Consider the following 22,102-nt stretch of genomic DNA (forward strand, 5'->3'; position numbering starts at 1 on the left):
CAGTACTGTAGGAGGAGAGGTGGATGTGTATGGATGGGCAGCGAGGATCAGCATTGTAGGAGGGGAGGAGAGGTGGGTGTGTATGGACGGGTAGCGAGGATCAGCACTGTAGGAGGAGAGGTGGGTGTGTATGGACGGGCAGCGAGGATCAGCACTGTAGGAGGAGAGGTGGGTGTTTATGGACGGGCAGCGAGGATCAGCACTGTAGGGGGAGAGGTGGGTGTGTATGGACAGGCAGCGAGGATCAGCACTGTAGGAGGGGAGGAAAGGTGGGTGTGTATGGACGGGCAGCGAGGATCAGCACTGTAGGAGGAGAGGTGGGTGTGTATGGACGGGCAGCGAGGATCAGCACTGTAGGAGGGGAGGAAAGGTGGGTGTGTATGGACGGACAGTGCACCACTATTATACAGCACTTGAATGTGTGGAAGACTTTTATTTATCTTGCACATAAAGCACTACATAAGCATACATATTGAAATTGTTACTTTTTTGTGCTCCAAACTTTTACCGCCTATTCACACTTGTGCAACGTGTCATGCGACTTTGGGGTCCAGTCGCATGACAAGTCGCACCCCACGTTTTCCGAGTACCATTCATATTGGTGCAACTTCAAGCCGCACGACTTGAAAGTAGTTCCTGCACTCCTTCGGTCTGAATTTCATGTGACTTGAGGGACATAGACTTCAATGTAAACCCTCCAGAGTTGCATGGAAGTCGCACCTGAATGATATCCATGCAAATTTGTACTGCACAATCATCCTTGGTCAAAGACAAAGTCGCACCAAAGTTGCACTGTAAGGTCACAATGAAAGTCCCACGATTTTGAAGTCACAGCAGTGTGAATGGAGCCTAATTCCTCCCTATGTTTGCACATTTGTATTCTAGAAACGACCTCTTATTCATTTCCCCATACACAAGGGTTATAGGTAGTGTCCATTAGCAGTACGTACGTGGGGAATGTTTTGTGGGGAGACTGCTATAGAGGGCCATGTCTTGCTCTCTCTTCACTCCAGTACCCAGACAAGGGAGGACGCTACACAGCCGAATGGATGCCAGGGATGCCTCACCTCAACTCTTCGTCTCCGCCCACTCCCCTCCCCCGGAAGTAGCTGCGGACACGGTACAGTACGGTGAGGTGAGTGATTTGTGTGCAGATCCTGTATTATTATTATTATATTCCAGTCTACATAGACTGTAGTGCTGCATACGTAATACATGTGTGTTATAGGGAATAGAGGGGTGATATCATGAACGGGGGAGTGTTTGTGCTGTGTATACACTGCACAGCTGATGATCGCTGCCCTGTGTGATGCATTGTTTGTGTTTCCCACGTGCTGCGTTTTCACTCATCTCTAATGTATACCAAGGCAAAGCGATAGCAACCTCCATACCAAGAATGCTACACATTGCAGCTTACCAATCATTAGATGTGGTGGTTCTATTCGTTTTATTTGGACTTTTTCCCTCTGTTTTCACCTGGTGATCTGGCCAGGAACACACCTCCTGTAGTAGAGTGCCCCCACTCTGAATGAAGGAGCACAGGGGGCACCTTTGGACAGCAGCATTGTTAGTCTGGAGGGAGTGTTAAATATATTGTAAAGCGCTGAGCAAACTGTTGGCGCTATATAAATCCTGTATAATAATAATAGTATACTAACAAACTGAAGCTGAACTCCAGCTCACACCTTAAGCCTGGGTTCACACTGATGCAGTGCGAAATTTGCACAGGTTTCTGTGTGATTTCCACACCGCATCATAATCGCACCTTATTCACACAAACCATTGCAGGTGTGTGTTTCATCCCCTTCATGCCGGCGCCTCCCAGCCCTTTAAGGGTTTCTGAAGCCAGGAGGCAGGGAAGAGTTTAGGGTCACGCAGTCACATGACCGGGAAAGGTTCCAATTGAAAGAGGAGATCGGGACCTTTCCGTGAGTACTGGACATGTGTTCTGGGAGTGCGCAGGGCGCGCGCTCTCAGCAGGTGTCTTTTTTTTTAATAGAGCGCAAAGGTGTGGCCGCTCCGGCGTCTAGGCCCAGATGCCGGGAGGCCGCACATTTGCTTTCAGCCGGTGTGAAGAGGTTAACGACACCCCAAAATCAGTTTGCAGAACGCGGTGCGATGTGCAGAATTGGATCGCATAGGTGTGAACATCCATGCAATCTGATTCTAGTGGGAAGCAAAAAAAAGGGCAAATGTGGTGCGATTTGAGCCATACATAATGTATGGCTCAAATTGCACTGCACAGAATTCGCATGTGATTTGCACAGGACTGCGGTGAGGTTCCTGTACGAATCACATGTGGTATGTTGCACAGCACAAATGTGAACCCAGGCTAAAAGTAGTTACATCCATTTTTTTTTTCCTTTTTGGGGTAAAGGTTTTACATAAATAAAAGCTGATTATTGTACGCACCCCTGTAAGTGGTAAATGGTTTGTCTACAGGTACTTATATAGCACCGTCAATTTACATATATATCATACATTCCCATCAGCCCCTAACCCTCAAGGGGCATACAATCCCTAACTCACATTCATACATATACATCTGTCTCTCTATCCATTCAGTCGTATCCGACCCTTGGCAATTGCATGGACTGTCACTCCTAAGCGACTTTTTCCATGAATTCTCTTAGCAATTATTTTACAGTGTAGGTTGCCAGGTCTTTTCCGAACCAGGAGATTCCATGTGGCCAGGGATGAAACTAGGACAATTTAGAAAGGATCCAATTAACCTACCAGCATGTCTTTGGAGTACCCAGAGGAAACCTGCACAGGGAGAACATGCAAACTTCAGGCAGGTGGTGCCATGGTTGGGATTCGAACCATTGACTCTAGTACTGGCAGGTGGAAGTGCTAACTACTGCTGACGACATTACACTATACCATTTTATTGAAAAGTTTTAAACTTTTACAAAGCTACTAAAGTAAATTTTAGTGTACACAGGCACAATATAATTAGCCAATATTTAGTAAAATAATAATAAAAAAAAATAATGAGGCTGTGATGCGTAAATGAATACATAACATGTCAAGCTTTAAAAATGTACAGGCCTGTGAAATGGCAGCAAAGTTTGGTGTCTAAACTGTCCATGGGAGTTATTTTAAAAGTTTTTCAGGTCATCAATTTCGAGTTAACTGTGAATAATAGCCTTAGTATTATTGCTTTTACAGTCGCTGCAATATAACATGTTTTTTGGTGTTTTCTACTGTTACTTATTTTATTTTTTATGTATTTTTTTACAATGACCTTTACTGCTATCACATAGGGATATCAAATCATTCACCAATAGCTTCTTGCTCACCACAGCAGCCGGAGAAAGAACTAGAAATGATGTAATGCACATTGCTTTCGTGTTCATTCACTGGATGGGAAGATCAGCAAACAGACTTTCCCTGGTCTCCATCTGTTCCACCAGCTGACACCAACCATGCCTCTCCCAAATCTGCAGGTGGGGCAGCAGAGCCCCAGATACATGGGGGAAGGGGGGGGGCACACTGTACCTTTGACAGGCTGTGGAAGTGATCGGGTGGCTTTACAACTGCTCAAATCAATTCCACCTGAAAGCCCATCACTGACTGTACAATTTAAGTAGGGATGCGCTGATACTGAGTATTTTCATGAGTACTCGTATACGTGAAAATACTACTGATACCTTAACCGCTTGATTAGCATGCGATGTGAACTGGAATGTGATTCCTGTTCAAATCGCATGCAGTTTCCCCACTGTTTCTGTGTGAGCTAACCAATCAGATGCCGTCTAGCCCGAACTGTCATCGCTGCAAGTAGAGGAAAGAAAGCGGCAGGGATTTCAAATCCCCGCCGCTTTCTCTCCTCTCCTACCACTGACACTAAGCATGGGATGCCTGCAGGGAGGTTTCCCACACTGTTCCTGTGTGAACTCGGACTATGACAAGCCTGGGTTCACTCGGGAGAAATGGGGAAACCGCATGCGATTTGGACAGGAATCTCATGCTATTTTTTGTGGTGCAATTTGCATCCATTAACGCAAATCGGACCACAAAGTATCAGTGCTCAGTATCGGCTAGTACGTGACCGAAAGTATCAATACTTGTACTCCCCAATAAAAAAAACTGTATCGGTGCATCCCTAATTTTAAACATAGCTATAAAAGTTAGGAGTCTGTTTAAATTCCTGGTCTACAAGCTGCTGTTTATAAATGGCGCTGGTAGTTAAATGGTTAAAGTGTGGTCAATGCTTTTTTGGTCCCACTTCTTTTGTGGGTCCCAGGAGTACACTTAGTTCTACACTCCTGTGACTCAGATTTAGCCAACAACTAGCTCAAGTATGCTGTCAGCTGATGTCATATAGCCGGTCCAGGTTGTGCAGGTATTATGACATTAATGTCAGGATCCTCCCAGATACCTGAGCAGCAGCTGGCTCAGCCTCTCTGTGTGCCTCTGAGAGTCTCCACAGTCCGGTGCAGTGAGCACTGGAGTGGCGGAGCACAGTCCGTCACCGCCCTGTGCTCAGAGCAGACCCGAGAACTGAGTGATCATGGTCTTTGATCTCTCAGGTCTCGATGTAGAGCTGCCAGGGGACAACTGCAACATTGGATCAATATCAATGCTGCAGCCATCTAGGTGAGTATTGCAGGCCATAAACGGGCCGTTTATCGGCCGAATTATCGTCCAAAAGGAAAATTGGCCGATATTCATGCTGTTAGTGGGGCAATGCCATCGGCCGTTTTTCGTGGATCTTCTTGTTTCTTTTTATCGGTCATGCTGGAAAATCCACAAAAACCGGCTGTTTTTCGTAGACGTTGGTGGCGGCAACGGCAGCGACCGATTTTTCGTTTATTGGCCAACAATTTGGCCGATAAACGGCCTGTCTATGGCCAACCTAAGTCTGTTTTTGTTTTTTTTTCATTCCCACATTTTTCTTTAAAGGGCTTATTCACACCAGATGCATCAGGGTGCGTCTTAAAATAACATCCTAAATGCATGCACAGTAAATCAATGATTTCTAATAACCCTAGTTCTCATCATTGAGTTCAGTTCAAGTTCTTTCAAAAAGAGTATAGCAGTGTGTATTTTTTCGCACTGGAAAAAACATAAGCACAATAGATCATGCACAAAGATGAGGAAAAAAGTTTGCATGCTAACTATAGATTTCTATAGTAAAGAAAAAAAAGTTATGTAAAATAATGCACTGCAAAGGCATTACAAACACATGTAAACATGCATCTGGAACCACAAACCTAATGCAGGGATTGTAGTAAAAATTAGCAATTTTTGCTCACCACACATTGCAATCTGACCATACAATCTCCTTTAGATCTACCAACAACTATTTAGTGCAAGAACCTGTCTGATTGGACAGATTAGGTAGGTTTTTATGTTACATAAATTTGGTAAAAACGTTCGTATGGCCAGATTGCAACTTGTATTGTATGTACAGGCAAAACGTTTTTTGGTTTTACATTGAATAGTGAAGGGTCAGACTCTGCCAAGTTTGCGTTCCTGCTGAGGAGAGCCATTCATCTTTTTGTACCGATGACCCTTGTCACTGAGACAATGAATTAAGGGAACGCCTAAATAGAGAGCAATAAGTGAGAGGAAATCTTCTAATAGAGACAAATGTTTGGATGACCGCTGTCTTAGATAGGAATTCTCCATGCTTTTGGGAGATTTCTTCCCAATTCTTGTTGTATCTCCAAAACAGGAAGCTAGGGAAAATCTGCCTAGCAAAACAGCACAAATAACTTAATATGGGTTTAAAAGCTAAATTCTTGAAAAGGTATGCTCTGTCACTTCCCCTCCTCTGTGCCTCATCTAATCAGAGAGTACAAGACGCTGGACGCTGGATGTAAGTATGCAATACAGATCATTCCTGGAGTTCAGCCCTAATATGACCAAGCAAAATTAGAATCATATTCATTTATCAGACTGCTTTCCTTGCCAATAACATTTTGAACAGCACCTCAACATAGTAAATCAGTAGCAGGCAATGTATCCACCCTGCAGTGCACCACAACTCACATGACGTATTGTGGAGCACTGCTTTAAAAAAAATAAGTAATGTCTGAAAGTGAGGGAACGCTCTGATCTTAGGTAATGCTGTGTTTAGGATAGGAATAATATCTTGCTCAGAACTGCTTTTGGAATAGGAGCTTCAGTCCCCACTTCTTTTGACCTCACCTATCCCTCTGGCGCTGCCATTTTTGTTATCCTTGCGCATGGGCAGATGTGCCAAAGGGCTCTGTCCAACCTGTTGGTACTGCAGAGCCCTGCGGCACACATGCAGGGACCCGAAGCCCCACAGCATACAGGTATATCTGTGCCTATGTAAAATCAGGGGGATGCAAACGTCAATTTTACCTAAGAATGAAAGATGGAAGTGCTATGTTGCAGTAAAAAACTGTGTTAAGTTCTAATAATAATAAAAATAACATTCACATGTGAGAAAGGAAGGGTGGGGGATTAATGTGTTACAAAACCCACAACAGTAAAATCAGTCTGTATATGCAGTAAAGCACGCTTGTTATGCTCACTGTGGAACCCAAGGGGTTAATCCTCTGCATTGTGTAAGAAGGCCATTTGATCCTGTCTTTGCTGATCTTCCCCTTCTTCTGCTGTCCCCAATCTATCTGCTGATAGTACAGAACTCTAGGAGTTACTGCACATGCTCAGTTTAGTGTGTATTACTAGAGAGTTTTTTTTCTTGGGAGGGTGCATGTGATCAGCACAGGACCAATCAGCACTGTCTACACAGAGGGTCAGGGGTTATGCAATCTCATAGAACAGTCAGAGCAGAATGAAAACTCCTCCTACAAGCTTTAACCAGTGCTCTGCTGGACACCAATAAAAGTCACAAGACTGCTATATACTACTGATGAGAGGGTATTTAGTAGTTTATATTTACTACAATAATTGCATTGCCATGTTGTGTGTACTGTGGGAGATCAGATATAGTGAATGCAGGCTCCTGAGTCAAGTAACACTTTAATGTTGATTTAGGGTGAAGGTCCGCTTTAAGTGAAATATTTTCATACTTGAGCTAACTGTATAGAGGTAAGAATTGATTTTAATAACATTATAGATCTAGTCACATTGGTCAAAGCTAAACTAGAAATATCATCATTTGTTTCTTTATGTGTCCTGTTAGGCTGGACATGAGTGTATCAGGATTTCGGCTGTATATGAGGATGTCACAGATAGCGGCAAGAGTCCCATGCCTGACAAATCATAGATGGAGAGCCAGAAATGTACTATTATGTTGTAGATCTGTGAGCTCCTCTGCAGACCCTCCTCTCACCGCCGAGCGATATAGTGTGTCTCGTCTGCCATTTTCAGAGGTCTCAGCTGAGGATATCGGTCACTTCCAGAAGTTAATTCCTGGTCGGGTTATTACAGATGAAAGTGACCTGAGATCACATAACATTGACTGGCTGAAAACAGTGCGAGGTAATTATTCATTTTCCTGGATAACTTTGTATTCATGTGTAATAAAAATACTTACAAAGTGCTGCAAGGGATGATATTAATGTGTGTATCAATACCCACAAATCTAGAGCGACCATGCTGTTCACAATTCTAGCTAGTGCAAATAAAGCAGTAAATACATGAACATGTGTATACGTGTGAATATACATGTGATTACATGAATATGTGCCTTTTTAAAAGGACTTTCAATGGGTTCTCCATTGTATTATTTGTAATTTACAGGATTGAGGCTGATTTATAAACACTGGAATACTGTTTGGCCTTAGAAACCAGTCAACTTGCCATGACAGAATGATGCAATCTTTTCACCTTTACTCCAATTTTGAATCGGCCCCAATGTGATTTAGTTTAGGGGAAAATGTCATTTTCTTTTAAAGCCCAGTTGATGCCTCCTTTTTAACACTGTATTGTAGTCAGGTTGTATAAACAGTAATAGATTTGGGCATCTTTTTTATTTTTTAATGTACTATTGTGCTGCAGCTATGGTTAAATGCCTTATGCAGTTAGAATCTGGAAATGTGGAATAATGGGATTTTAAAGCTGAAGAAAAACTACTACCGTATTTTTCGCTCCATAAGACGCACCTGACCATAAGACGCACCTAGGTTTTAGAGGCAGAAAACAGGAGAAAAAAAATTCTGAACTAATGGACTGCAGACACAGTACAGGAGATGACCAGGGACTGCGGACAGCACAGGGATGACCAGGGACTGCGGACAGCACAGGGATGACCAGGGACTGCGGACAGCACAGGGATGACCAGGGACTGCGGACAGCACAGGGATGACCAGGGACTGCGGACAGCACAGGGATGACCAGAGACTGCGGACAGCACAGGGGTGACCAGAGACTGCGGACAGCACAGGGATGACCAGAGACTGCGGACAGCACAGGGGTGACCAGAGACTGCGGACAGCACAGGGGTGACCAGAGACTGCGGACAGCACAGGGGTGACCAGAGACTGCGGACAGCACAGGGGTGACCAGAGACTGCGGACAGCACAGGGGTGACCAGAGACTGCGGACAGCACAGGGGTGACCAGAGACTGCGGACAGCACAGGGATGACCAGAGACTGCGGACAGCACAGGGATGACCAGAGACTGCGGACAGTACAGGGATGACCAGAGACTGCGGACAGCACAGGGATGACCAGAGACTGCGGACAGCACAGGGATGACCAGAGACTGCGGACAGCACAGATGACTGCTGACCTTTGGGGAGGTGGGGAGCGGGTACCTGAATTTGACAGGTACCCGCTCTTACTTCCACAGAGTTTTTGTTTGATCTTATCTGTTCCTCGATCCAGCCGCACGCTGTCTTCCCGGCTTCTGTAATGGCGCTCGGCATGACAGCCGGGTGCCCAGTGCGCATGAGCGAGAAGCACTTGCGCTTTGTGATTGGTCCGGCGGCTTCTGGGATCTGTCATGTGTCCCAGGTACCGCCTAACCATTCCCCAAAAAACACCGCTTCTTGCGCATGCGCACTTGGCACCCGGCTGTCATGCCCAGTGCCCACACTTCAGAAGCCGGGAAGACAGCGCGCCGCTGGATAGAGGAACAGGTAAGATCAAAGAACAAAGACGTAAGAGCGGTTACCTGTCAAATTCAGGTACCCGCTCCCCACCTCTCCAAAGGTCAGCAGTCATCTCCATAAGGTCCCGCTGCAGAGCTGAGCGGCCGGCCCGGTATTCTGACACGGCCGCGGTGGAAATACCGGACCGGCCGCTCCATATTCGCTCCATAAGACGCACTGACATTTTCCCCCCTTTTTTGGGGGGAAAAAAGTGCGTCTTATGGAGCGAAAAATACGGTAAATATAATATTTGTTAAAAAAATTAACATTTTTATTAAAAATCAATATTAAAATTGTACCTAAATGCAGTGGTACTGGAAAATCAAAACAGACTTGGCTGTTTGCTGCAGCTTTGCAGAATGTAGCTTCCCTACATGTTTCGCCCAACATGGGCTTTCTCATGGGAAGAGATGACTTAACCGCAGTACAGTCTACAATTATGTGAAAAGCATAAATCAATAATAATTACAACAAATATGAATCATTATTATACAAAATGCATCTTTAACTGTTCAGAGCAATATATGAATCCCCAGCTTACTGTCAAAATCATGCTTACAAAGCTATTGAGGCATACCAATGTAGATAATTAAACATCATTTTGGCCCAAGCGTCCGTGCAATTGCAGAGGATATAAGAGGGGTCAAATATCCACCTAAGTATAAATATGTATACATCAGCAACGATTCAACCGAAGGAAAAAGAAGGGACAAAAATAGCTATGAAATTCTGGCAACTGTATAAATAACTTCCAATGAACAAAATAGATGGGATTTGGTTGTTAATATCACATTTGTCCACTAGATGTCAGTAGTAGCTGTCACAGATCCAAGCTATAAAGACCAAGCAAATGCTCAGCCACCTAACTGGCAATACAATCGCCATAGACTCAGCAATACACTTAGCTAATTGAACAAATGTTTCACCAAATATATGTTCCAAATCACAGCTAAAGGTTCCCAAACAAAAACTTCTCTGCGGCCAAAAGGCCGTATCCTTATTACTTCCCTCTTTTATATCGTCCACCCGGCTGACGTGTGACGTAATTGGCCGGGTGCAGATGTCCGGTATATGACTGCGTATGCGCGAAGATCTCCGGCGTGCATGTGCAATCCGAAGCCGCCTATTACCATTACACAACCTCATAGAAAGCACTGGTGACATCTGCAACAGCACCACTGATGGTCAGAAAGATTGTTTCAGTGTGAGCACAGACCCAACATCACAGCCACCATCTAGTGGTGAAAGATTATTCTTCAAGAAAATCAATGCAGGTAGTATGCTGGAGATTTGGACCACTGCTCAAAACGCTTCTCGGGGGGGCACTACATGTATATGTATTTTGAGTGGGGTACTACATGTATATGTATTTTCTATACTCGCTATTTTCTATACTCACTTCACTATGGTTTTTGGATTTCTTTCAGGTCGTAGCAAAGTTCTTCTAAAGCCTAAAAATACAGAAGAAATGTCACAAATTCTGAAGTAAGTCATTCTGCTTTGTGCCTTAAACATTTACTCCAATGATGTATTTGGCATGTAAATATGAACTATTGCATGCACTGTACATATTTCATATTTAATATGCAATTCCAGCTAGGCTCCTTATCATGTTTAATAGGCTAACTTTAACTGCTTTGCTATGAAAGAGCATGATGTTAAGAAACCTGAAATTTTACACACATGCGAACGAGTTGGAGGACTAGTCTCTTTCTCCCTGCTCTTTTCCTAAGGGCCTTTATTAGTTAGATAGGAACAGTCAAAAAGGGTGCCGCTATCCAGGGTCAGTCTTTTTAGACATGAGGGCATCCTGTATTAAATAGTTATTGGCAAAATAAAGATTTAGTATAAAAAGTAAAAAAAAATATACACAGCACCAATTTAAAGGGTAAGTTCAAGCATAACTTCACTTTTAATGGAGGTTATATTTTCTAACCTTCTCTCCCTTCTCAGCTTCTTCTAAAGTCTTGTTCACACGGGGGTACTTAAGCATTCAACCATGTGAGGGTTGTGATTTGCCTGCACAGCATGGACAGGTGCTTCATTCAACCGCTTGCAGGAATTCCTGTCAATAGGGAAATAGTGGCTGCACAGACACAACCTCTGCCTCCAATTTGACAGCTTTCGGGGTGCGGGTCCCAGAAGACAGACAGTATGCATTTGGAGGACCCACAACTCCCATGCACCCACACAGATGTCAAATTGGGCAAAGTGGCTGTGTCTGTGTAGCCCCTGCATCCCAGTTGACATGCATGGGACCTACCTGCACATGGATTCATGAAATATCTGTGCATCCCATGAAGGCAACACACAGCCCTCACACAGCTGCACACTTAAGTACACTAGTGTGAACAAGGCCTAATTCTCTTACCTTGTTATATCTTGTGCTTTCGCCTGCAGGTACTGTAATAGGAGGTACCTGGCTGTGACTCCACAAGGTGGAAACACAGGTTTAGTTGGTGGCAGTGTCCCTGTCTTTGATGAGATCCTGGTTTCAACAGCGTTGATGGACAAGGTGATTAGCTTTGATAATGTTTCAGGTAAGTGACTGGATTTCTCTGTTGTGTTAGTGCATGGACCTCCTTAAAAATCAAATCAGAGTGGTGGAAGTCTGTGTTGGTCAGAGCTCACATTTGCTGCCGTACTGTTCATTTTGTTTTATTAGGCAGACCCTAATACTGCATAGTTGTTGGTAAACCTAAGGGATATTGTATAGGTATGGTACTATCAGAGAGTAAAAGTGTGTGGTATCTTAGCTATTTTTGATTTGAAAAAAATATTTTTCGTTTGTGAGTACAACACCTACTTTATTTCTTATTAAACATTATTTATGGTAATGCACTAGGCCTGTGTGCCCCCTCTTTGTTCTTTTCTCATTCAGTATATTTGAATTCCCCCGGTCTATTTGAGGGCAGCAAGGTGTGCATGTTCCAGGACATTCTTATGTGGTTGTAGCCTACATCGAGTCCATCCCCAAGAGCAGGAGCATTTGTATTTGCTGGTATAAAATCAAGCACCTAGGCATGCAGACTGCTTCTACAAACATTTGTGAAAGAATGGGTCGCTCTTAGGAGCTCAGTGAATTCAAGCGTAGTACAGAGATGGGTTGCCACCTGTGCAATAAGTCCATTCGTGAAATTTCCTTGATACTAAATATTCCACGGTCAACTGTTAAAGGTATTATACTGGGAACAACAGCAACTCAGTCATGAAGTGGTAGGCCACGTAAAATGGCAGAGCGGGGTCAGTGCATGCTGAAGCGCACAGTGCGCAAAAGTCACAACTGTCTGCGGAGTCAATAGTTAAAGACCTCTAAACTTCATGTGGCCTTCAGATTAGCACAACAACAGTGCGTAGAGAGCTTCATGGAATGGGTTTTCATGGCCGAGCAGCTGCATACAAGCCTTACATCACCAAGTGCAATGCAAAGCGTTGGATGCAGTCGTGTAAAGCACGCCGCCAGTGGACTCTATAGCAGTGGAGACATGTTCTCTGGAGTAACAAATCACGCTTCTCTGACAATCCAATGGATGTGTCTGGGTTTGGCGGTTGCCAGGAGAACGGTACTTGCCTGACTGCATTGTGCCAAGTGTAAAGTTTTGTGGAGATGGGATTTTGGTGTGGGGTTGTTTTTCAGGGGTTGGGCTTGGCCCCTTAGTTCCAGTGAAGGGAAGTCTTTAGGTGTCAGCACACCAAGACATTTTGGACAATTTCATGCTCCCAACTTTCTGGGAACAGTTGGGGGGTGGGCCTTCCTGTTCCAACATGACTGCACACCATTGCACAAAGCAAGGTCCATAAAGACATTGATGAGTGAGTTTGGGGTGGAGGAACTTTACTGGCCTGCACAGAGTCCTGACCTCAACCCAATACAACACCTTTGGGATGAATTAGAGCGGAGACTGCGACCCAGACCTTCTCGTCTGACATCAGTGCCTGACCTCACAAATGTGCTTCTGGAAGAATGGTCAAACACTCCCATAGACACACTCCTAAACCTTGTGGACAGACTTCCCAGAAGATTTGAAGCTGTTATAGCTGCAAAGGGTGGGCCAACTCAATATTGAACCCTATGGACGAAGATTGGGATGCCATTATAGTTCATGTGCGTGTAAAGGCAGGCGTCCCAATACTTTTGGCAATATAGTGTATGTATGTCCAACAAAAATTACAAATCATGTCACACTTGCATATACTTTAAGCTTCCTATGAATTATATATTTTAAACGTGGTTTCCACCTAAGGTGACTTGTGCTTATTTGAATTGTGACACATGACATATGATAAGGGAAATACATAGGCTGTCATTGCTGACCACTTTCTGAAAATGCTAGTTGTCTGACATTATTATTATTATAATACAGGATTTATATAGCGCCAACAGTTTGCTCAGCGCTTTACAATATAAATGGAGACAATACAGCAACAATACAGTTCAATACAAGACGGATAGGAGGGCCCTGCTCCTTGGAGCTTACAATCTAAGAGGGAGGGGCTAGTGGTACAAAAGGTAATAACTGTGGGGGATGGACTGGTAGGAAGAGTAGAAGATTGCATTATTAGCTGAGGGCAGGATAAGCTTCCATGAAGAGATAGGTTTTCAGAGATCGCCTAAGAGTGAGCAGAGTATGCGATAGTCTGATAAGTTGGGGTAGAGATTTCCAGAGGATGGGGGAACCTCTGGATGCTTATACTTTGGCTTCAGTATTTTTTTTATTTTTTGAATCACTAACCCAGAGAAAGCTAGCAGCCAGTAAGTTCAGAAGTCCTAATCTGCATACTTGTTTTGGGTCAATGTCTTTAAAAAACAGTAAAACCAGAGCATCAGAGTGAGAACAATGCAACATTCCATTGTACATGTTTCTTTCAACAAGATTATGTTTAATTGTGCTTGTGTTCATTACAGGGGCCTTGGTTTGCCAGGCTGGCTGTATTTTGGAATCTCTGAACCAATATCTGGGAGAGCAGGGATATATCATGCCATTAGATCTTGGTGCAAAAGGAAGCTGTCACATCGGAGGCAACCTAGCTACAAATGCTGGAGGCCTAAGACTTCTCCGATATGGTTCTCTACGTGGGACAGTTCTAGGACTAGAAGCAGTGAGAGATTTTGTTTTGTTATCACATTCTGTGCTTATGTATAAAACAGTTTCTGTACCATGTTGTATTTTTTCTTTATCAGGTACTTCCTGATGGGTCTGTTCTAAATTGCCTGAACTCTCTGCGCAAAGACAACACTGGCTATGATCTGAAGCAGCTGTTCATTGGTTCTGAAGGAACTCTTGGTATCATAACTGCAATTTCTATACTGTGTCCACGCAAACCCAGCACTGTCAATGTGGCATTTCTGGGTAAGGGGTATTCTGACATTTTTTTAAGAACATTAATTTAAAAAAAAAAAATAGAAGCAAGTATTTTTTTATGATGTAGTTTTAACATAATGAAAATTTTTGTTTAATTTCTGTTTTGCACAAATTGCTGAATTGTAGATGAAAATTCAATCAAGCTCACCTTGCGCTTAGGGAAAAAAACCTCAATAATACATAATGCTCCACTACATAAATAAGTGAATACTTACAGTTGTGGTAAATAATAGCAGTCAGACATCACTAACCTGATCAATCACTGTGTTTGGTAGAAATGATATTTCTACATGGCAAATCATTTACTAGCAGGTGTAGTAGAGTAATAGAAATCCAACAGACCCAACAGTCATGACATGCATGCTGCTGATTCTGTGTAATTGAATCACTAATTGAAAGGGGCATGTTCAAAATAATAGCAGTGTGGAGTTCTATTATTGAGGTCATTCATTCTTTGAAAAACAGTTGGCAATTATTGCCCTTATTTAAGGAAGGAAGGCAGCAATTGTTGTACATGCTGGTTACAGTGCATTTCTCTCTGAAATTCTGAGGAAAATGGGTCATTCCAGACATTGTTCAGAAGAACAGCGTACCTTGATTAAAAAGTTGATTGGAAAGGGGAAAACATAAATAAATACAGCAAATGATAGGCTGCTCAGCTAAAATGATCGCAAATGCTTTAAAATGGCAACCAAAACCTGAAAGACGTGGAAGAAAGCGAAAAACTACCATTCGAATGGATAGAAGAATAGCCAAAATGGCAAGGACTCAGCCAACAATCAGCTCCAGGAAGATCAAAGAAGGTCTAAAGTTACCTGTGAGTACTGTTACAATTACAAGACGCCTATGTGAAGCCAAGTTATCTGTAAGAAGCCCCCGCAAAGTCCCACTGTTGAAAAAAAGACGTGCTGAAGAGGTTACAATTTGCCAAAGACCACATTGACTGGCCTAAAGAGAAATGGCGCAACATTTTGTGGACTGATGAAAGTAAGATTGTTCTTTTTGGGTCTAGTGGCCGGAGACAGTTTGTCAGACGACCCCCAAACACTGAATTCAAGCCACAGTACACTCTGAAGACAGTGAAGCATGGTTGCGCAAGCATCATGATATGGGGATGTTTCGCATGCTATGGTGTTGGGCCTATTTATCGCATACCAGGGATCATGGATCAGTTTAAATACATCAGAATACTTGAAAATGTCATGCTGCCTTATGCTGAAGAGGAGATGCCCTTGAAATGGGTGTTCCAACAAGACAACGACCCCAAACACACCAGTAAACGTGCAACATCTTGGTTCCAGACCAACAAGATTGACATTATGGAGTGGCCAGCCCAATCCCCGGATCTTAATCCAATAGAAAACTTGTGGGGTGACATCAAAAATGCAGTTTCTGAGGCAAAACAAAGAAATGGAGAAGAACTGTGGAATGTAGTCCAATCATCCTGGGCTGGAATACCTGTTCACAGGTGCCAGAAGTTGGTTGCCTCCATGCAATACCGATGTACAGCAGTTCTCAGAAACAGTGCTTATACAACTAAATATTCATTAAGTGATTCAAAGGAAAGCAAAATCTTCAAACATTTTTCAGTTTATATAGTGAATGTTTGAGCTTGTAAAGACGAATACAAACTGCTATTTTTTTGAACAGTCTAATATTCACTTTTCTTCAATTTTTTTAGAGGAACAACACAAATTTGATCTATTTTTCTTCATGTTTTGATTTGGAATAGAATGTGTAGTGTTCCCAATGCATTTGTGTGTATGGAAATAAAAGCTATTAGAAGGATTTTGAGCTTTATTCACTTTTTTCAACACACTGCTATTATTTTGAACACAACTGTATATGCATAATTTTACTGCAGCTGCCCTCAGTAATAAATCATATACTAAAAAATGAAAGTTCAACCCTCTTCTCCAGATTTTGCAAGTAGTGCTGTGTGATACAAAATATTTATTGTCATACATGACAAAGGTGAAACCCAAAGTCCAAAACAAAGTGAAAATGCAAACAAAAGTCCCCTTTAAATAACTTCTGTGATCACTCCTCCTCATGATGAAATCAGAAGGGCGTGGCTACGCAGCAACTGGAGACAGCGTCAAATCCAGAAATGGAAGTGACAAACTGGAGCGTTGATGAGGTCTAGGTTGGGTGAGAAGAGGATAGTAGCACTCTGCCCTATACATTTGATCTCATGATTGAAGAGCATTTATTCTTCTTCCAGAGAGGAGTTTTTAGCACACTATACCATTGCAGGCTGTTCTTTACCTTTACATGTGTATTGAGCCGTTCACACAAACTAGAGTTTGAAGGTTCCAAGGTTACCAATGCCCCCATGGATTTGTGAATTCACACTAAGCGCTTTATGCCAATCATGTAAATGAGAGGCATTGAGATCCGGTGAGTGTCTGTCAAGAAGGAGAGTTCCCTTACAGTAACATGTGATGATCACAGAAGTTATTTAGGAGGACTTTTGTTTGCGTTTGCACTTTGTTTTGGAATTTGTCGGACTTTTTTGGTTTCACCTTTTTCATGTATGGTGACAAATTTTTTTTTATCACACAGCACTGCTTGTAAAATTTGGAGAAGAGGATTGCCCTTTTTTTTTTCTTTTTTTTTTTGTTGGGTGTTGCTGAAATTTATCAGCAAAAACAAAAAAGTGACATGGCTGCACCAGTAAACATTTAAAGGCTAACACTATCTAAAACTGATTTTTAATATTTGCTCAGTATCAGTTGTACAAATCATTTGCTGGTTATTGCACAGTGGTAAGATCTCTTTGTCAGAAGTACTTGGCTTTACATCCCCAACACACCTATTCTCCATAATATAAAATAAATTGAGAACAAAGAATGTTGGCCCTTGGTGACAAATGTGGAAAGTGGAAAGAGCTGGGAACACAAGTGCAGAGATCTTGTTAATGCAGTCCACACAAGATATGTGAGGCCAGTGGTCTGTTCCACCAATGATATCAGCAGATACACAGACTATATCAGATTTTGAAGGATCTCTCCTAGATCCAGCTTCTAGGATTCTCCTATCCACACAAACGAGGTGGATGGGGGAATCCTCTCTGCCATGCCATTTGTATTTAGACAGCAGGGACTCCTCCACTGTCAGAATACGCTGCTCAGTGGCTTATCAACAGACTTTTTCCAACATTCCTATTCAACAGAAATTGATCATTAGATCGACTTTTGTCCAGTGGGAACAGCCATAGATGGATCATAAGTTGGCTGGTCCCTGCTAAACTGGTTGAGTTTTGATCCATCTATGGCCAGCTTTAGCTTTAAAGGAGCTTTTCATCATTTGAAGTTGCAATTTATCATGACCTGACTTTTCTGAGTACATTTAATCTTTATAATAATATGATCAGTTTTAGGATTTTCTTCACATGTTGCAGGATGTGAGAATTTCAGCAGAGTGCTGCAGATCTTCACCATGTGCAGAGATGAACTTGGAGAAATCCTGTCTGCATGTGAATTTCTAGACTCTGAATGCATGAAGTTGGTGGAAACTCATCTGAACCTCACTAACCCTCTGCCAGGTAATTGTTTACACTAATTTATATACTGATTGCAAGTCATTGCTGGGTTGATAATTACTCTGACAATATTCTGCAATTATAGAGAATGCCTTCTATGTTTTGGTGGAAACATCTGGATCTTGTGCAAAGCATGATGAAGAGAAACTTAACGCATTTTTGGAGAAGGCTCTGGATTCGGAGTGCGTGACTTCTGGCACAGTGGCAACAGACCACAGTAAAATAGCGGTATGTCCCTTAACCATCTGTGCATATCTTTGTTTAAGAACTCCAGCTAAAAATAAATAGCTCAGTTGCAAAACTCACATTCAACCTGGAACTGTCTCTGTAGAACGTGGGGGGGTGGGGAGGAGCGTGTTTAATTGGTTTCCACTTTCAATATTTGCATTTTAAAAGAAATTCATACAATTACATGCAAACATGATAGAAAAACTCTTCTTTTATTTATTTTCGAAGTAAGCATCTATAACAGTATGCAAAATTACAGATTCTGATATTATTAAACAGATTTTATACATTCTGCTGGCTGTTGTTGAAATCTTCACTGCAGTACTGCCCTGCCCTCTTCTTGCTGATGGACTTTTGGTGCCGTGGGGATGAACAGCTTTGGGTCTCCGGGCTCAGTTGCACTAAAGATGATCCAAGGGGGACATGCCCCCTCCTGACCTATCATTCATTGAGTTCTCTCACTGATCACACTGCCTGTAATACAATCTGTTAATGGGGGAGAGCCTGATTAGTCACAGAATTCTCTCCCCCATTCACAGATCTTGTTACTAGTAGTAGTTAGTGAAAGAACTTTTCTCAGTAGAGAAGAGGGAAAGAGGGGACATATCCCTGTCAGATCATTTTTAGTGCAGCTAAGCCTGGAAACCCAAAGCTGTTAACCACCACAGCACCAAAGATTCAACATGAGGAAGCGTTTGGAGGTTAGAAGGGTCAAAAATGAAAAAGACAGTTATGTAGGAATGAAAAATCTTTTGGAGAGACGGGATCTGGTAATTAGACCCTCTGATAAGGGGGGAGGAATTATCCTTATGAACAAAGATAAATATATAGGAGAGATGTATAATATCTTGGATGATATGGAGACATATATACCTCTGAATTGAATAAAGACCCTACTGTAGAGTTAAAAAAAAGTAACAAAATTAGTTAACGAGGGCCATAAACAAGGTATTTTAAATAAAAAAGAAAAAGCTTTTCTCATTCCAGCAGCCCCTCGGCTTCCCATTATCTGTTTTCTCCCAAAAGTCCATAAGGACCCCATTAACCCTTCAGGTATACCTAAAATCAATTGAATAGGCTCTCTAACATCAAGAATAGGAGAATATATAGATTCTTTTTTACTTACCGTATTTTCCGGCGTATAAGACGACTGTTCAACACAAGAAAAACTTCTGAAAAGTGGGGGGTCGTCTTATACGCCGGTATACGGCGAGCCGGTGTCAGGGCGGCACTTTTTCGAGGGGCGGCGCTGCCCCCCCCCCCCTCCTCCTTCAACGGACACTAAGTACAGGGGTGGGCAGAGGGGCTGCTGTACCTTACCTGACTCCGGTCCCGGTCCCACGACGATCTGGTCCAGGAAGCGCAGCTGCTCCTCCTTTCAGTTCAGCCGCTCGATGGTCGCCTCCTCACCGGTGATTGGGCGCCAGCACTGGAAAGGCACACAGGCGACCAATCACCGGCCAGGAGGCGGAGCCGAGCGGCCCTGCGAAAATCTGAAAGATGGAGCAGCCGCTGCTCTCCCCCACTGACACTAACGATGGGGCACTATTCCTCCTCCACACTGACACCAACGATGAGGCACTGTTCCTCCCCCACTGACACCAACGATGAGGCACTGTTCCTCCCCCACTGACACCAACGATGGGGCACTATTCCTCCTCCCCACTGACACCAACGATGGGGCACTATGCCTCCTCCCCACTGACACCAACGATGGGGCACTATGCCTCCTCCCCACTGACACCAACGATGGGGCACTATTCCTCCTCCCCACTGACACCAACGATGGGGCACTATTACTCCTCCCCACTGACACCAACGCTAGGGCACTATTCCTTCCACTGATACCAATGATGGGGCACTATTCCTCCCACTGATACCAATGATGGGGCACTATTCCTCCCACTGATACCAATGATGGGGCGCAATTCCTGCCACTGATACCAATGATGGGGTGCTATTCCTCCCACTGACACCAATGATGGGGCACTATTCCTCCCACTGACACCAATGATGGGGCACTATTCCTCCCACTGACACCAATGATGGGACACTATTCCTCCCACTGACACCAATGATGGGGTGCTATTCCTCCCACTGACACCAATGATGGGGTGCTATTCCTCCCACTGATACCAATGATGGAGCACTATTCCTCCCACTGACACTAATGATGGGGCACCATCATTGGTGTCAGTGGGAGGAATAGTGCCCCATCATTAGTCAGTGGGAGGAATAGTGCCCCATCATTGGTGTCAGTGGATGAAATAGTGCCCCATCATTGGTGTCAGTGGGAGGAGTAGTTCCTCATCATTGGTATCAGTGGGAGGAATTGTGCCCCATCATTGGTGTCAGTGGGAGGAATAGTGTCCCATCATTGGAATACCATACTGAAATAGCATACCATATTGAAATCAAATCTGATGTTTTTTTATTTGGTGTGCGTTGGAAGAGGGGTAGTCTTATACGGCGAGTATAGCTCAAACCCTATATTTTAACAGGAAAAGTAGGGGGTCGTCTTATACGCCCAGTCGTCTTATACGCCGGAAAATACGGTAGTTCTAGTTACACAGACTCCAGCTTATTTAACCACTTGCCATCCAGAGGATGACGTGTGTTTTTGAGTGCACTTGTTATGCAGTTTGCATGATGCACGATTTTATGCCACATTATTAATTTATATAAGAGGTAATACACTATTTTAAGTTTATATCTTTTGAGGTACACGAAGATTCTGGAATATTTCGTTTTGGATCATCCTAAAAGACACTTTTTGGTTGGAGGTGGAAAGATATTATTATTATTTAGAGACATTCTGTTGGGACATTATTTTGGACATTTAATTTATGTTTGGACATTTTATTTTGCGATTTATTTATCTATTGGGGTATTTATATTATTGGGATAGTTTAACCGCTTGCCGCCCTGCCACTGTGTTTATACGTGTGCAGGGCGGCAGTGGAGCGCAAAACCACGTTTAAAAACGGGTTCCGCGCTCCCGACACTTTCGCGGGCAGGGAGCGCGCGCGCGCGCGCCCGCCGACCCGCGGGTGATCCGATTCGATCCAGGAGGGATCAATCATTAGATTTCAGCCAGTGATTTCTGGCTGAAATCGGATGATCGGTCCCTGTCCTATCCTGTCCTGTGTTGATATTTACACAGGGCAGGATATGATGTCATTCTTCTCTGCCTGGACACATTCCGTTCCAGACAGAGAAGAAGAGACATTTAAACGTGAGTAAAACACTACACTAACAGTTAGAACACACTCTAGGACACATTTAACCCCCTGATTGCCCCCCCCCAGTTAACCCTTCACTGCCCTGTCACCAGTGTACCTGATCAGTGAAGCGATTTTTATTGATCACTGTATCAGTGTCGCTGGCGACTTCCAATAGTGCTAGCGCCCCTCCCAGATAGCGCCAGTTTGCCCCCCAGTACACCAATAAAGCCATTTAACCCCTTAATTTCCCCCCCCACCCCCCCAGTTAACCCCTTAACTGCCCTGTCACCAGTGTCACTGATCAGTGAAGCGATTTTTACTGATCACTGTATCAGTGTCGCTGGCGACTTCCGATAGTGTTAGCGCCCCTCCCAGATAGCGCCAGATTGCCCACTAATACACCAGTAGTCCCGTCTAACCCCTTGATCGCCCCCCCCCCCCCCCCCCCCTGAGTTGACCCCTTCACTGCCCTCTCACCAGTGTCACTGATCAGTGAACCAATTTTTACTGATCACTGTATCAGTGTCGCTGGCGACTTCCGTTAGTGTTAGCGCCCCTCCCAGATAGCGCCAGATTGCCCGCTAATACACCAGTAGTCCCGTCTAACCCCTTGATCGCCCCCCCCCTCCCCGAGTTGACCCCTTCACTGCCCTGTCACCAGTGTCACTGATCAGTGAACCAATTTTTACTGATCACTGTATCAGT

The 22,102-nt window shown here is 43.6% G+C and overlaps 1 protein-coding gene across 1 annotated transcript in view; it reads left to right on the forward strand.

Moving 5' to 3' along the window:
• The first annotated feature begins 1,062 nt into the window (after positions 1-1,062).
• Positions 1,063-22,102, forward strand: part of D2HGDH (D-2-hydroxyglutarate dehydrogenase) — a 33,192-nt gene continuing 12,152 nt past the window's right edge. The window contains exons 1-8 of the mRNA XM_089665726.1: positions 1,063-1,135; positions 7,127-7,425; positions 10,466-10,523; positions 11,439-11,578; positions 13,945-14,138; positions 14,221-14,389; positions 17,805-17,948; positions 18,031-18,173. Of these exons, the coding sequence (XP_089521852.1) occupies positions 7,134-7,425; positions 10,466-10,523; positions 11,439-11,578; positions 13,945-14,138; positions 14,221-14,389; positions 17,805-17,948; positions 18,031-18,173 (1,140 nt within the window). The 5' untranslated portion in view covers positions 1,063-1,135; positions 7,127-7,133. The remainder of the gene's footprint in view (positions 1,136-7,126; positions 7,426-10,465; positions 10,524-11,438; positions 11,579-13,944; positions 14,139-14,220; positions 14,390-17,804; positions 17,949-18,030; positions 18,174-22,102) is intronic.

Source organism: Staurois parvus, unplaced genomic scaffold (assembly GCF_062004578.1).
Source record: "Staurois parvus isolate SC_StPar_1 unplaced genomic scaffold, SC_StPar_1.0 ptg000049l, whole genome shotgun sequence".
Lineage (NCBI taxonomy): Eukaryota > Metazoa > Chordata > Amphibia > Anura > Ranidae > Staurois > Staurois parvus.